Source organism: Coregonus clupeaformis, chromosome 9 (genome assembly GCF_020615455.1).
Source record: "Coregonus clupeaformis isolate EN_2021a chromosome 9, ASM2061545v1, whole genome shotgun sequence".
Classification (NCBI taxonomy): Eukaryota; Metazoa; Chordata; class Actinopteri; order Salmoniformes; family Salmonidae; genus Coregonus; species Coregonus clupeaformis.
The window spans coordinates 24928302-24944908 of record NC_059200.1 but is presented as its reverse complement, the minus strand read 5'-3'; the positions used below and the strand labels follow the sequence as shown (position 1 = coordinate 24944908).

The following is a 16607-nucleotide window of genomic DNA, read 5'->3' as shown; positions in this document are numbered from 1 at the left end:
CTGACCAATATGGCTGCCATTTTCACCCCATTCTGGAACTTTTTCGGTTTTATGACATAGCCCCTCTAGTAATTTAATAGGATCTCTATTGGCAGTGATCACATTGCTCAACTAAACACAATGTTCCTCACTGTTTGCTGAGCATGTCGTCCTGTTACCCAGCCATGAGCCTTACCACGCCCTGGTCCCAGATCTGTATGTGCTTGAGCCATCTCCTTTCACTATACATCATCATGCCAATCCATACAGATTTGGACCAGAATTACCACACAACTAGAAGTCATGACTTCAGTGTGAGGTAAATAGTAAGAATCTACTTCCCTATAATATGAATTTGCCTTAATTGTTTTTGACTGGCTTGTGGCCCCTAGATTTGCTCTTTGAGAGTACATTAGCTCAATCTGTGAAGAGAAGGATGAGAAGGAAAACAACAAACAGAGGATCAATCAAAGACTACAGTACTTACAGATATTGAAGTCTTGTATTGTTGAAAAAGGCTTCTGATGAGATAGAAGTCAGTCCTGTATTCGTCACAGTTCTGTTCAGGGGGGGAGATTTATAAAGAGAGAAAACGTGTTATTTTTAACGTCACTGTTACATATTAACAAAGTTCAGCATAACCTAATCTATAAATATTCCATAACATGCTACAATAGTCTGGATAATGACCGTAACAACATTTGAGTAGTATTAATACTTACAGATTTCTGAGATTCGAGTAGTACTTCAAGCTGTTATCATTGATGTCAAATAGTCTGTTTTGATTTGCAATGTATCTGTAAAATTGAAATACAACGTTTACAAATTATTGTTATTACAAATAAAGTACATTATTCACATGTTCTTGTCCCTAAATTAGTACTTTAAATAGCACTCCCTTTCAAATGAAAATTCTTCATAAAGAAGATCCAGCACACGGACATTCTTGTATGGTCCACAATGGATCACAAACCAAAGTTTTGGTCAATAGATCTTCACCAAGGTTTAACATTTAATTCTCATGCCATTTTAAGGCATTTAGTGTCTGATGATATAAAGGGACAATAGATGGATAGTATTTTCAAACATATGGAAATATCAAAATTATTTGGCCATTATGCCCATGGTGGGCAGTGTTACAGGATTCTGAACTGTTTTGATAGATATATTTGATAGTGGTAGAAACTAGTGTCTCTTCAGACACTCCTCCAAATACTTGATCTACTGATTAGAACAGCTACGATGATAGATACATATTTATACTAGAGCACATAACTCCTGGATTGGTGATGGTGGTGTATGTTATATTAATACATGTTTAGAATTAATTCTAAATGTTAAATATTCATAATATTTAATGAAAATGCCTTGTATGCCAAGGTGACATGCCAGTAGACCATCATCAATGAAGGTTCCCCTATGATTAAAGTAAGGAAGGGGGACAGGGTCTCAGGTCGGACACAGGATACAACACCACCCTGACTAGATGTTTGGCACCTGCACGCTGGTGTGGATAGTTTGCTCACTATCTGGATTTGTTTAGGAACCATATAGGTGACAGGCACACTACTGTACTCTACAGCTTACTCTGAGAAGTATCTGTATTGTTTAGACATACTGTACTGAAATATTGTACATCTATAGGCCTACATATGCTACAATAACAAGCCTGATAAACTTCACTATCACCAACAACATGCAGTGGTAAGGCCTATAGACACTCTTTTCTCTACACAGACCTCATCCCGTGCACCTCTGGCACTTCAACAATTGTGGCCTAAGCCTGATAGATGGCTAGAAACCTGTGTCTTATACATACAGTTGAAGTCGGAAGTTTACATACACCTTAGCCAAATACATTTAAACTCAGTTTTTCACAATTCCTGACATTTAATCCTATTAAAAATTCCCTGTTTTAGGTCAGTTAGGATCACCACTTTATTTTAAGAATGTGAAATGTCAGAATAATAGTAGAGAGAATGATTTATTTCAGCTTTTATTTATTTCATCACATTCCCAGTGGGTCAGAAGTTTACATACACTAAATTAGTATTTGGTAGCTTTGCCTTTAAATTGTTTCACTTGGGTCAAACGTTTCGGGTAGCCTTCCACAAGCTTCCCACAATAAGTTGGGTGAATTTTGGCCCATTCCTCCTGACAGAGCTGGTGTAACTGAGTCAGGTTTGTTGGCCTCCTTGCTCGCACACGCTTTTTCAGTTATGCCCACACATTTTCTATAGGATTGAGGTCAGGGCTTTGTGATGGCCACTCCAATACCTTGACTTTGTTGTCCTTAAGCCATTTTGCCACAACTTTGGAAGTATGCTTGGGGTCATTGTCCATTTGGAAGACCCATTTGCGACCAAGCTTTAACTTCCTGACTGATGTCTTGAGATGTTGCTTTAATATATCCACATAATTTTCCTTCCTCATGATGCCATCTATTTTGTGAAGTGCACCAGTCCCTCCTGCAGCAAAGCACCCCCACAGCATGATGCTGCCACCCCCGTGCTTCACGGTTGGGATGGTGATCTTGTTAGATTTGGTGGGGACTCAGGCGCAGAGACGGACACACGGACAACGAGGGTGAATATGATGTTGTTTTATTCAGGGGGTTTTGGCAGAGAGGAGTAGTGCAGGGTGGAGCAGCTACAGACCGGGGTAGGAGCTGCGTGGTGAGGAGAGCCAGTAGCACCGAGAGCTGGATGCCGAGGATAACAGACAACTGGTGAGCGGGTTGCGGCGTGGGAGTGGCAGGCAGGCAGGCAGCAGGAATCGACGGGATCTGGTCGAAGAAGAAAACAGGTTACAAACTTGGCAGAAACAACTATAAAGCTAAGAGAGTAACAACTAAACTGAGACTCCTGTACGGAGCCAAGTTACCACAGGTGGTGAAGGAACGAACTGGCGCTGGAGAGGTGTCCAGCCCGGGTAGATAACTGCTTGTAGATTGGTGACAATGAGCCGCAGCTGGATGTAACTGATCTTGTGAGTGAATGGCCACGCCCCCTGACCTAGATCCTCTGACTGGGCTGCACAGCAGGGGGAGACAGACACAACCAACACACACACAGGGAAAAAGGGAAACAGAAAACAAGAGGGAACAAGAACAACAGTGCCGAACCGTAACAGTACCCCCCCCTCAACGGGCGCCACCCGGCGACCCCCCGGCTTGTCAGGGTGGTCCCTATGGAAGTCAGCCACCAGCTGCGGGTCCAGTATAAACCGCCGGGAATCCAGGACCTCTCCTCGGGACCATATCCCTCCCAGTCCACCAGGTACTGAAAACCTCTACCACGCCTCCGGACGTCCAGCAGTCTCCGCACCGTGTAGGCTGGATGGTCGTCAATACTGGCGGTGGCGGAGGGGGATCCACCGGCGGACACAAAGGGCTGGAGGAGACCAGTTTAAGCTGGGACACGTGAAATGTAGGATGGACTCTCATGGCCTGGGAAGCTTCAACCGAACAGCCGAAGGGTTGATGATGGAGTCGATCACGAAAGGACCCAAATACCGGGCGACAGCTTACGGGAGTCCGTGCGTAGAGGGATGTTGCTGGAGGAGAGCCAGACTCGCTGACCAGGCTGGAACTGGGGGAGCGACTATCCGGTGTCTGTCCGCCACTCTCTTGTTGCGCTCTGCTGTCCGTAGAAGGGCCTCACGGGTGTCCACCCACACCTTGCGGCAGCGACGAAGGTTATCCTGAACTGATGGGACGGCTAACTCCTTTTCCTGAGACGGGAACAATGGCGGTTGGTATCCCAAAGCCGCCTCAAATGGTGAGAGACCAGTGGCAGATGAGGTGAGGGAATTGTGGGCATATTCGACCCACGGGAGGTGTTTGGCCCAGGTGGACGGGTTCTGGGATGTCACACAGCGTAGAGCAGCCTCCAGGTCCTGATTGGTCCTCTCAGTCTGGCCATTGGACTGGGGATGGAAACCTGATGAGAGACTGACAGAGGCACCCAGAGCAGAACAAAACTCCTTCCATACCCGAGAAATGAACTGTGGACCTCTATCGGACACTATGTCCACAGGTATTCCATGGGGACGGAATACATGTAGGACCAAGAGGTCGGCCGTCTCACTGGCAGACGGTAATTTTGGTAATGCAACAAAATGGGCAGATTTAGAGAATCTGTCCACGATGGTGAGTATGGTGTCATTACCTTCCGACATAGGAAGTCCAGTGACGAAGTCCAAGGCCACGTGAGACCAAGGACGACTCGGGACTGGGAGAGGCCGCAGCAGGCCCGAAGGAGCCCGGTGGGAGGCCTTATTTTGGGCACAGATGGAACAGGCCGCCACGTACTCCCGGACGTCAGCCTCAACAGATGGCCACCAAAAGTGCCTCTTCAATAGCGACAGTGTACGGTTCATACCAGGGTGGCAGGAGAAGCTCGAGGTGTGGATCCAGTTGAGCACTTGCGGCCGCACGGCTGCGGGAACATAGAGAAGGTCGGAGGGACCATCGGCCGGTCCAGGTTCCGACTCTTGAGCCGATCGGACCGAGGGACTCGATTTCCCAGTGAACAGCCGCCACCAAACAGGAAGCGGGCAGAATAGGTTCAGGATTGCTGGAGTCTTCATTGTCTGTAAACTGGCGAGAGAGAGCATCAGGCTTGACATTGCGTGTGCCAGGACGGTATGTTAAAGTAAACTTGAACCTGCTGAAAAACAGGGCCCATCTGGCCTGACGGGAGTTTAGCCTCTTGGATGACTGGATGTAAGCCAGGTTCTTGTGGTCTGTCCAGACTATGAAGGGTTGCTCTGCTCCGTCCAGCCAGTGCCTCCACTCCTCCAATGCCAACTTAACAGCAAGCAACTCCCGGTTACCCACGTCGTAGTTATTCTCCGCAGGGGTCAACCTCCTCGAGAAAAAGGCCACAGGATGGATCTTCTGGTCCGTGGAGGAACGTTGTGACAGGACAGCCCCCACCCCCGAATCAGAGGCGTCCACTTCCACAATAAACTGCAAACTAGCATCTGGATGAATAAGAACAGGTGAGGTGGTGAATAGTTCCTTCAGTGTACTCACGGCTGACTCGGCCTCCGGTGTCCACAGGAATGGCACCTTAGGGGAGGTGAGCTTGGTCAGGGGGCAACCACTTGGCTGAAACCCCTGATGAAGCGTCGGTAGAAGTTGGCGAAGCCCAGGAAGCGTTGTAGCTGCTTCCGGGACGTGGGTGTGGGCCACTCCGCAACTGCTCTGATCTTGTCAGGGTCTGGTGACACTTGTCCCCGCTCGATAATAAAACCCAAAAAGGGGACGGACTGCCGGTGGAACTCACACTTTTCTGCCTTCACATATAGTTTATTTTCCATGAGGCGTTGGAGAACCAGACGGACGTGGGAGACGTGTTCATCCTGTGACTTAGAGAATATAAGAATGTCATCCAAATAGACAAACACAAAACGGTGTAGAAAATCCCTCAACACATCGTTAACCATGGCCTGAAACACTGCTGGGGCGTTAGTGAGACCGAATGGCATGACTAGGTATTCAAAATGTCCGAGAGGGGTATTGAACGCAGTTTTCCATTCGTCTCCCTGCTTGATCCTAACGAGGTGGTAAGCGTTACGCAGGTCGAGTTTGGTAAACACGGTAGCTCCATGAAGGGGTTCAAAAGCTGAGTTGATGAGAGGCAGGGGTACGTATTTCTGACTGTGATGTTATTAAGTCCTCTGTAGTCAATGCAGGGGCGTAATGTTTTGTCCTTCTTCTCAACAAAAGAACCCCGCCCCAACAGCGGAAGATGAGGGACGAATGAGGCCAGAGGCTAGAGAGTCGCCTATGTAGGTTTCCATAGCTTCTCTCCAGTACGGGACAGATTGAAAAGCCGACTGGATGGCAAAGGGGCTCCAGGCAGTAACTCAATGGCGCAATCGTATGGCCTATGAGGTGGTAGTGAAAGTGCTTTGGACTTGCTGAATACCTCGGCCAGGTCCAGGTACTCGTCAGGGACTGAAGAGAGGTCTGGGGGTTTGACAGGGGATGCAGGGGAACCTACAGAGGGCGGAATAGCCGACCCAAGGCAAGCATAATGGCAGTGAGTACTCCAACTGTGTATCTTGTGGTTTTGCCAGTCAATATGGGGGTTGTGAAGGCTAAGCCAAGGGAAACCGAGGATAAGAGGGGAGGCAGAGGAGGAGACTACTTTAAACTGGATGGTTTCTTTGTGATTGCCTGACAGTATGAGAGAAACGGGGACAGTTTGGTGGGTGATGTTGGCAAACTGATGACCGTCAATAGCGGTTACTGTAATAGGCTTAGGCAGGGGCTTAACAGGGATCTCAGCCTGAGTAACCAGGTCAATGTCCAGGAAACTATCCTCAGCACCAGAGTCAATGAGAGCAGCTAAAGGGAGAGACAGATTCCTGAACTGGACTGTAGCTGGGATAACTAGACGGGGTGCTGTGGGCATGGAGTCAGGTGTAACACTTGCAAGTACGCCCACGTTTACCTGCAAGCTTTGTCTTTGGGGCGAACCGGACAGTTAACCAGAAAATGAGTGCGGTCCCCACAGTACACGCACTCACCAGCCCGCATGCGCTTCCTTTTCGGCAGGGGACAGACGAGCACGGCCCAGCTGCATGGGCTCGTCCAGTTCCGTGGAGGGATCCGCTGAGGTGTATGGGCGGTGTCCGAGTGGTGGTGTTGCTCGGGTTGCAGAAAGCGAGGGCCCCCCGCCTGCAGTGCGGACCCGACCGCTCCTCTCCTGTCTCCTCTCCCGTAGCCTGTTGTCTATACGGGTAGCAAGAGAAACGAGAGAATGAAGGTTAGCAGGCTCCTCACGAACAGCTAGTTCATCCTTAATTGTGTCACTCAAACCGTTAACAAACGCTCCCTGAAGAGCGTCGTCATTCCACTTGGAATCGGCTGCCAAGGTCCAAAAATCAATGGCGTATTCAGCCACGCAACCCATGCCCTGTCGTAGCTTCAATAGTCTCTTTGTGGCGGTCCCGGCATGGTCCGGGTGATCAAACACAATCTCCAATTGAGAGGAAAAATCGTCAAACGACAGGCTGGCAATCTGCTGAGTAGAATAAGCCGCTTCTGCCCAAATCAAAGCTTTGCCCCTTAGTAACCCCAGAGCGTAATGTACCTTTGAGGATTCCGTGGAGAGCGACAGGGGCTTCTGTTTGAACACCAAGCGGCACTGAAGCAGGAAACCACGGCATTTGTTCAGGTCCCCGGTAAAGGTTCGGGTGAGGTCGTAGGGGGGTTCCCCGAAGGGCAGGAGCGAAACCGAGCCTGGAGCAACTGTAGGAGGAACAGGCGGAGGAGAAGCAGAGGGAGGAAGAGTAGTGAGTGTTACCAGGTTAGCTACCTGAGAGGTGAGCTGAGATACTTGATCCAACAACCGCTGGTTGTTATCAATAGAGACCCGATGAGTTGGTCGTGTTGTCCCAATAACATTCCCTGTGAATGGAGGGCGCGTTATCGCCATCACCCGTTGTTTCATGTGGCGTCTCTGCTGAGTCCATGTAGGGCCAGTTCGTTCTGTTAGATTTGGTGGGGACTCAGGCGCAGAGACGGACACACGGACAACGAGGGTGGAATATGATGTTGTTTTATTCAGGGGTTTTGGCAGAGAGGAGTAGTGCAGGGTGGAGCAGCTACAGACCGGGGTAGGAGCTGCGTGGTGAGGAGAGCCAGTAGCACCGAGAGCTGGATGCCGAGGATAACAGACAACTGGTGAGCGGGTTGCGGCGTGGGAGTGGCAGGCAGGCAGGCAGCAGGAATCGACGGGATCTGGTCGAAGAAGAAAACAGGTTACAAACTTGGCAGAAACAACTATAAAGCTAAGAGAGTAACAACTAAACTGAGACTCCTGTACGGAGCCAAGTTACCACAGGTGGTGAAGGAACGAACTGGCGCTGGAGAGGTGTCCAGCCCGGGTAGATAACTGCTTGTAGATTGGTGACAATGAGCCGCAGCTGGATGTAACTGATCTTGTGAGTGAATGGCCACGCCCCCTGACCTAGATCCTCTGACTGGGCTGCACAGCAGGGGGAGACAGACACAACCAACACACACACAGGGAAAAAGGGAAACAGAAAACAAGAGGGAACAAGAACAACAGTGCCGAACCGTAACAGATCTTTGGCTTGCAAGTCCCCCCTTTTTCCTCCAAACATAACGATGGTCATTATGGCCAAACAGTTATATTTTTGTTTCATCAGACCAGAGGACATTTCTCCAAAAGGTACGATCTTTGTCCCCATGTGCAGTTGCAAACCGTAGTCTGGCTTTTTTATGGCGGTTTTGGAGCAGTGGCTTCTTCCTTGCTGAGCGGCCTTTCAGGTTATGTCGATATAGGACTCGTTTTACTGTGGATATAGATACCATTGTACCTGTTTCCTCCAGTATCTTCACAAGGTCCTTTGCTGTTGTTCTGGGATTGATTTGCACTTTTCGCACCAAAGTACGTTCATCTCTAGGAGACAGAACGCGTCTCCTTCCTGAGCAGTATGACGGCTGCGTGGTCCCATGGTGTTTATACTTGCGTACTATTGTTTGTACAGATGAACATGGTACCTTCAGGCGTTTGGAAATTGTTCCCAAGGATGAACCAGACTTGTGGGGGTCTACCGTTTTTTTTCCTGAGGTCTTGGCTGATTTCTTTTGATTTTCCCATGATGTCAAGCAAAGAGGCACTGAGTTTGACCTCTATACCAGGCGGTGTCAGAGGAAGGCCCTCAAAATTGTCAAAGACTCCAGCCACCCTAGTCATAGACTGTTCTCTCTGCTACCGCACGGCAAGCGGTACCGGAGTGCCAAGTCTAGGTCCAAAAGACTTCTCAACAGCTTCTACCCCCAAGCCATAAGACTCCTGAACAGCTAATCATGGCTACCCGGACTATTTGCACTGCCCCCCCACCCCATCCTTTTTACGCTGCTGCTACTCTGTTAAGTATTTATGCATAGTCACTTTAACTCTACCCACATGTACATATTACCTCAACTACCTCAACTAGCCGGTGCCCCCCGCACATTGACTCTGCAACGGTACCCCCCTGTATATATAGCCTCCCTACTGTCACTTTATTTTACTGTATATATAGCCTCCCTACTGTCACTTTATTTTACTTCTGCTCTTTTTTTCTCAACACTTTTTTTGTTGTTGTTTTATTCTTACTTTTTTTGTTTAAAATAAATGCACTGTTGGTTAAGGGCTGTAAGTAAGCATTTCACTGTAATGTCTGCACCTGTTGTATTCGGCGCATGTGACCAATAAAATTTGATTTGATTTGATTTGAAGGTAGGCCTTGAAATACATCCACAGGTACACCTCCAATTGACTCAAATGATGTCAATTAGCCTATCAGAAGCTTCTAAAGCCATGACATCATTTTCTGGAATTTTCCAAGCGGTTTAAAGGTACAGTCAATTTAGTGTATGTAAACTTCTGACCCACTGGAATTGTGATACAGGGAATTATAAGTGAAATAATCTGTCTGTAAACAATTGTTGGAAAAATTACTTGTGTCATGCACAAAGTAGATGTCCTATCCGACTTCCCAAAACTATAGTTTGTTAACAAGAAATGTGTGGAGTGGTTGAAAAACGAGTTTATATGACTCCAACCTAAGTGTATGTAAACTTCCGACTTCAACTGTATACCACTGTGACTTTGAGCTACATACGTGTTTGATATTGACAAGAACCACTCCATAGTCCATTGCTACGTTGGGCATTTTGTGGGGGCGACATAGATTCGAGTCCGTGATATTTGCTACCCTACATTATAATAGTGATTTGGACCATTTATCTGACATTTTTCCATCGTGTTTTTTTCGTGTTTCCCACAGTCCCTGTATTTGGGGCCACGGCCGACATCATGCCATAATCCTCCATAATATAATTTCCACTATCACTGCATGGGCCTGGTTTGTAGAGGAAGATGCCTTAATACTATCACTGCTTGGGCCTGATTTCTAGAGGAAGATACCCTAATTCAAGTATTCCCAACAGCGCGCAACCACACCACCCGACACGCACGCTCACACACAGTCACACACACACAAAACTCTCTTTAGCATGAGAATTATCCCACACTATTATCTTTGCTTGATGTTCCTTAGGCTATGTCTCTATACAAAACTGAGAAACATGAGAGATTAACAGCCTGCATAGTAGTCTATGGCATAGTAGACACCCCTTATTTTGCGATTTTACACCGTAAATATTTTTGTATGTATTTGTTTTAGCAATCTGACATTGGTTTGCTTAAACACGTTAACCTTTATACAATTGTGACGTTCATATTAGGCTTTACCATGTCTACAATGGCGTAGCCATTTATTTTACTTACATATCGGTGATATTGATGTCCATTTCCATGTCATCTAACGTAAGGATAGGGAAATCCTCGATCCCTGGGTCAGGATCGATACAAGCAATCCTTGAGATGGTGCAAGTGCAGGATGCAGGGCAAGCAGAGATAAACCTCCACAACCCCATCAAAACCATAAAGATTCCGGAGCGAGCCATTCCATATCCCCCTACGTTGGAGCCCATCACAGGTCCAACGATATCCCAGGGCTATTGATCAAATCTGGATATTATTAATCCCCCCCCCCCCTCCTATAGCCAAATTAATCCGTTCGGCACCACGAATGAGACAACAGTTGATCACGAATGCGCAATCCCTTCAGTTTAATATCAGGATGCCATGAAATGGCCTTCTCTATCTCCGCAGAATTAGTATCACACTACTGCATATCGATGCGGTGAAGCAAGGTGTCAAGTGCTCCGTCCTGGTGCTGTCTCACTCGTCTCTTTCTCAGGGGCAGAGCGACTGTCTCTGCGCGGTCAAACGTTGCGCTCTAGATGCTTTGGGGGAGCAAACCGTTATCCTGGTGATTCTTCTTCATATGCAGTACTGATGGAGATGGAAATAAGAGAGACAGCACGGTAGAGTCAGAATGACTGGTGATGTAGCAACACAGCCTGTTCTCATAGACTAGACGTAACATAGTGAATGTAAATCCGGGACACTCGAATTAGTATGATATGTTATGTTTGGTGTGGTTAAATAAGACAGTTACTTAACGCAAACACGAAAGAGGCTAGTTGGTTGGGGTGGATGGGTGGTCATATAACGCAAACGTCTAGAAACCCAAAGGTTGCATCTTCGAATCTCATCATGGACAGCTTTTCCTTTTTTGCTAATTAGCAACTTTCCAACTACTTACTACTTTTTTGCTACTTTGCAACTACTTAGCATGTTAGTTAACCCTTCCCCTAACCTTAACCCTGTAACCTTACTCCTAACCGTAACCCTAACCTAACTCCTAACCCTAACCCCTAGCCTAGCTAATGTTAGCCACCTAGCTAACGTTAGCCACAACAAATTGAAATTCATAACATATCATACGTATTGCAAAAGTCGTAACATATCATACGAATTGCAATTCGTAACATACCATACGAATTTTAATTCTTAACATATCATACCTAATGGATGATGGACATCCACAAATTAATAAATAACATCCCAAATGGTATATCTCGGATTTACATACAGAATAATACAAAATGCTCTGAGACCAGGTTGCGCAACAGAGTGCTTGTGCGTGGAGGCAGGGTACCTGCATTCGTCTATTGATTACCGCTGTGGTGGAGCGCATCTCTACCAGCCATCACTGGAATTGCGTTTATAGGGAGATGGTTAAGACGCTCGAGACAGTGATATGTATTGCTGACAGTTTATCAACATGTATCAGTGTTAGGACTATTTAATTCAACAGCTTTCAATTTGCATGCTTATCATGCACACATACTCTGAAAAATAGGTGGGAATAGGCTACTCACTACAGCCCTACATCACACTTATATTTAACTTATAATAGGGGGTTAAATATTTGAATACAATTTAATTACATTACCTATATTTGTAATATTTGACGTGCCAATTTTATTCTGCATACCCACAAACTCGTTCCATATGACTAGATAGTGCTTTTTCAAACAACAATACCACAGCTCCATGGATGGCCATTACCAGTGTGACGTGCAGTTTGACGCACAAGATGGGCTGCATCTATGAAAAATAATTACTAAACAAAATATGTCTGTGTGTGCTTCAAATGAGTCTTCCATCCCAGTGGAGGAAGGAAGACAGTGGAGAAATAGCTACTATCGAAATATTCATTGTAATTTGTCAAAGCAAAGATAGCCTAAACTAGCATATGGTTTTAAAAATAAATGTTTGTGGAAGCATGTTATTGGGGGGTCATGAGATGAAATATGTAGGCTATCTATTCATAAAAAAAAGAGTGATTCTGAAGTTAGCATATTGAAGCATATTGAATAGCTGGTGAAATACAGCAGAGTGATATACATTATTAAAAAATATGTAATATGCTCAGTTCAACTTTTTAAATCTGGGAAGTTTGCAACTTGAGCGCAAGTAAATCTACTACAAAAGGTAATAGAGAAGAAGACCCCTGGTAGTGGCACATGACACTGTTCTTTTCATTCCAGGTGGTCAACAACACACACAGCTGCTGTGATGTTGTGGGACCATTGTATCTCTGTGGGAAAAGTGCAATCATTTGACAAGGTCTTTTAGTGATAAAATAAATATCATAATGTGCAAGTGAAGGACATTTCAGACATCAATGGTTATTGAAATGAGACCCACAATAAAGTCAGTTGGATAAAATATTGCAACCATGCACATACGTTTTCTGCCCCTGTACCTTAGCTTTAATCACATGGCACTTATGAAGACTATAAACAGAAACAGGAGGGTATCAAATTGTGATTTACCCAATGTATAAGATAGAACAGAATAGTGTAGGATTGGTGGTATAGAGTTATTCTATGAGGTCATATTTTATTCACATTTGTTCATTAGGATCAGATTCGTTGGAATGGTTTACTCACTGAACAATCAGTGGGGGACCCAGAGTCATGTATTTACATCTAAATATATGGCTCTGTGGGGATCTGGGGGGACCCATCCCTATGGGTTTGTCAAATGAACACACAATGGAACGAGTGAACGTGATGTACCTTAGTGCCTAACCTCTGACAGGACACTATTGGACATGATCTGAGGTATTCTGCGCCTGAACTCATCACTCTGATCCACACACACACACACACACACACACTGGATGGATAATGTCACTATGGATACTTGGGGCTTTCCAAATAGCATGGACAATGTCAAGTGTCGCTATGGATGCAGATGAAAATGGCGAAAATGTGTAAGCAGGCTTTTCTATGAGAAACGTCAAGTATGGAATGATATCTGTCTCCATGGTAACCGGCTCAGACTATGAGAGAAGGATGAGAGCTCTTTATTTTGCTTATAGTTGAGACTTGCCTATCTGAATGGGCCTGGAAATCAGGGAGAAATGGCGATTTGCATAACCAAGATAAAGGACATCACCCAAGAGCTTTCCAATTCACTCAACAGGAAGAGATATTTGTTGTTATTACAGAAATGTCCCTAATGAGGGTTCAAATAGTTGGATAGCAGTCACATGATGTCCTCAATTGTACCTAGATGGGGAAGTCAAGTACAGAAGAATGCAAACTATACTGTACAGTATTGAATCTCTTTTGAACCAAAAATATAGGCTTTTCTGCCAATTTTCAACCCCGAGGGTTCTTGTTTTGAGATAGCACCAACTTCTGTGCTCAGGCCATGACTGTATTGATATTTAATAAATAAAAGTGTAATATCAGTTACTAAAATACATTGTTTTTAGTTATATTAAGGATGTAAATAAAAACCTCTTACCTCTTATCTAGCTGAGGAACACTCCGTCCTGTCATGAGCCCTCTCACTCCACCGGGTTACCACCTTAATGTGTTTCCACTATCTTCCACTCTGCTCATCTCTCTCTCTCTACTCAGCCTAACGAGCTCCACCTGTTCCTGCTCTGCTCGGCTCTAATTACTCTGCCAGCTGCGCTGCATTACCCACTAACCTCTCCCAGTATTTAAAGTCCCGTCTTTCAGCTCTCCTTTGTCAGATCGTCTGCTAAGCTCACACCCGGAACCTGTGTGCTCGCGCTTCTGGCTCACCCTTGTGTTGTGACCCCGGACCTGCCTGATTCTTGGATACTCTTCTGCCCCGGGAAAACCAGACCTGCTCTCTGCCATTACGACTCCTGACTACTCTTCGACCCCGGTAACTCTGACCAGCCTTCTGCCTTGCTACAACGTATTTGGATTTCCCTTGAACTGTACTTCTGCCTTGTTTCATTCGCCCCGTTGTGTCTGTGTTTCCTCCCCCCCAGGACTTCTGGACCACCTACCACCGGCGTCATCGGACGCATCGCTGCCACTGGGGGGGGGCACAGACCCAGCACATTGGACGGGATAACCCCTGGAGCCTTCACTCACTCCCTACTTCCCTTTTCCCTTAAGTTTTAATAAACTTTCTGGTGTGACGCAATTGTGGTCCTCTTGTCGTCTGTCTGAACCGTGACAGTACGATCTGACCATCATGGACTCAGCGCACACTTCCCCCGACATGGAAACCGAAGAACCTGAGCAACCCACCGCCATGCTACGCCTGGAACACACTGAGAGAGAGCTAGGTCGCATGAGCGGCGACATCACCTCTCTGCTTCAGGTCGGCCACCAACAGCATCAGCAGTTCCAGCAGCACCAGCAGCAGTCCCAGCAGCAGCAACAACAACTCGCCAGGATCATCCAACTCCTCACCAACCTTACCCCAGCCAGTCTGCCCACCAGCCCTGCCTCCGAGTTACCTGCCCCGGTCATTTCAGCCGCTGCCCGGAACCCCAGATTGGAAACCCCGAGCGGTTCAACGGCGATTCTACCCAGGTCCGGCCATTCCTGACTAGCTGCCGACTTCAGTTCTCCTTGCAGCCAAGGACCTTCGCCACGGAGGGGGCTAGGGTCGGGTATGCCATCACTCACCTGACGGGCCGAGCTCGACTCTGGGGAACAGCAGAGTTCGAACGTCAAACCCCCCGCATGTGCAACCTTCGACCTGTTTGCTGAGGAGATGCTGAAGGTGTTTGACCTGGATTCACCAACCGCAGAGGCGTCTCGTGAACTGTTCAGTATTCGACAAGGCAGACGTACAGTCGCAGACCATTCCATCGACTTCCGAACCCTGGCAAGACGAAGTTCTTGGAACACACCATCGTTGGTGGACGCGTTCTTCCATAGCTTGGCTGACTATATCAAGGACGAGTTGGTCTCCCATGAACTGCCTTCCACTCTTGATGAAGCCATCGCACTGACTGTCCGGATCGACAGAAGGATACAGACCCGTCGTGCCGTGAGAGGGGGCGCCAAGGTCCACCAACTACCGGCATTCGGAGAGATCCGACTGGGCTCCTGTCAGCTACTGCCACTCACCCAAGTCAGCTTGATCAGTCTGAGCCTATGGAGATTGGGCGAGCCTCTCTCACTCCTGCAGAGCGCCAGCGCCGCTCACCTCAAACCTCTGCCTCTATTGTGGAGGTGATGGACATCGTGTGGTAACCTGCCCTTTTAAGGCCGAAGCTCACCGGGCATAGGGGGAGTCCGGTTGAGCTCAATGACCATCCAGTCCTCCGACCGCAAACCCTTGCTGCAAGTTCACCTCCGCCTCTCTGACTCTACTCACACCCTGGCTGCTCTGGTGGATTCTGGCGCCGAAGCCAACATAATGGACATCAAGCTGGCACGCCAACTGGGACTGGAGAACCTCCGTTTGACACCTCCTATTCCTGCCCGGGCACTGGACGGACACTTACTCGGATCGGTCACTCATGTCACGGCCCCGGTCTTGATGGGTCTGTCCGGAAACCATCAAGAGACTATCCAGTTTCACCTGCTCCCCTCTCCAGGCCAACCCCTCATCCTGGGTTACCCATGGCTCCGCCCGGCACAACCCTCAGCTCGACTGGGTGACCGGGGTGATCAGGGAGTGGGGAGAGGACTGCCACCGAACCTGCCTGCTTGCTGCCGCACTACCCCCTCGGCCAGTACCTACTAACTCCGCCCCTGACCTCTCCCATGTCCCAGAATGCTACCATGGTCTCAGAGAAGTGTTTAACAAAGCAAGAGCCACATCTCTGCCCCCTCACCCGACCGTACGACTGTGCCATCGACCTCCTCCCTGGAACAGCCCCTCCAAGGGGTCGTCTTTATTCGTTGTCTGCTCCTGAAAGAAGGTCCATGGAGGACTACATCAATGACTCTCTGTCCACAGGATTGATCCGTTCATCTTCATCTCCGGCTGGTGCTGGCTTCTTCTTTGTGGGGAAGAGGGACGGATCTCTTCGCCCCTGCATCGACTACAGGGGACTCAACGACATCACAGTGAAAAACCGTTACCCTCTCCCTCTGCTCACCTCTGCTTTTGAGTTGCTCCAGGGAGCCACTGTTTTTACCAAGTTGGATCTCAGAAACGCTTACCACCTAGTGCGGATCCGGGAGGGAGATGAATGGAAGACCGCATTCAATACACCAACAGGCCACTACGAGTATCTGGTTATGCCTTTTGGCCTCACCAATGCTCCTGCTGTGTTCCAGGCTCTAGTGAATGATGTACTGCGGGACATGTTAAACAAGTTTGTCTTCGTTTACCTGGATGACATCTTAATCTACTCCAGAAACCTGTCTGAACACACCCGCCATG

The 16607-nt window shown here is 47.5% G+C and overlaps 1 protein-coding gene and 1 long non-coding RNA gene across 2 annotated transcripts in view; both read right to left on the bottom strand.

Moving 5' to 3' along the window:
- Nucleotides 1-10535, bottom strand: part of LOC121574532 (BDNF/NT-3 growth factors receptor-like) — a 32048-nt gene extending 21513 nt beyond the window's left edge. Inside the window, exons 1-3 of the mRNA XM_041887136.2 lie at nt 10299-10535; nt 702-776; nt 467-538 (exon numbers count right to left, since the gene is read on the bottom strand). Coding sequence (XP_041743070.2) covers nt 467-538; nt 702-776; nt 10299-10504 — 353 coding nt within the window. The 5' untranslated portion in view covers nt 10505-10535. The remainder of the gene's footprint in view (nt 1-466; nt 539-701; nt 777-10298) is intronic.
- Nucleotides 2566-2895, bottom strand: LOC123491561. Its single transcript, XR_006661413.1, has 2 exons — nt 2863-2895; nt 2566-2764 (listed from the first exon to the last, which is right to left on the bottom strand). It is a non-coding gene; the product is annotated as an uncharacterized LOC123491561 (long non-coding RNA).
- Nucleotides 10536-16607: the final 6072 nt, after the last annotated feature.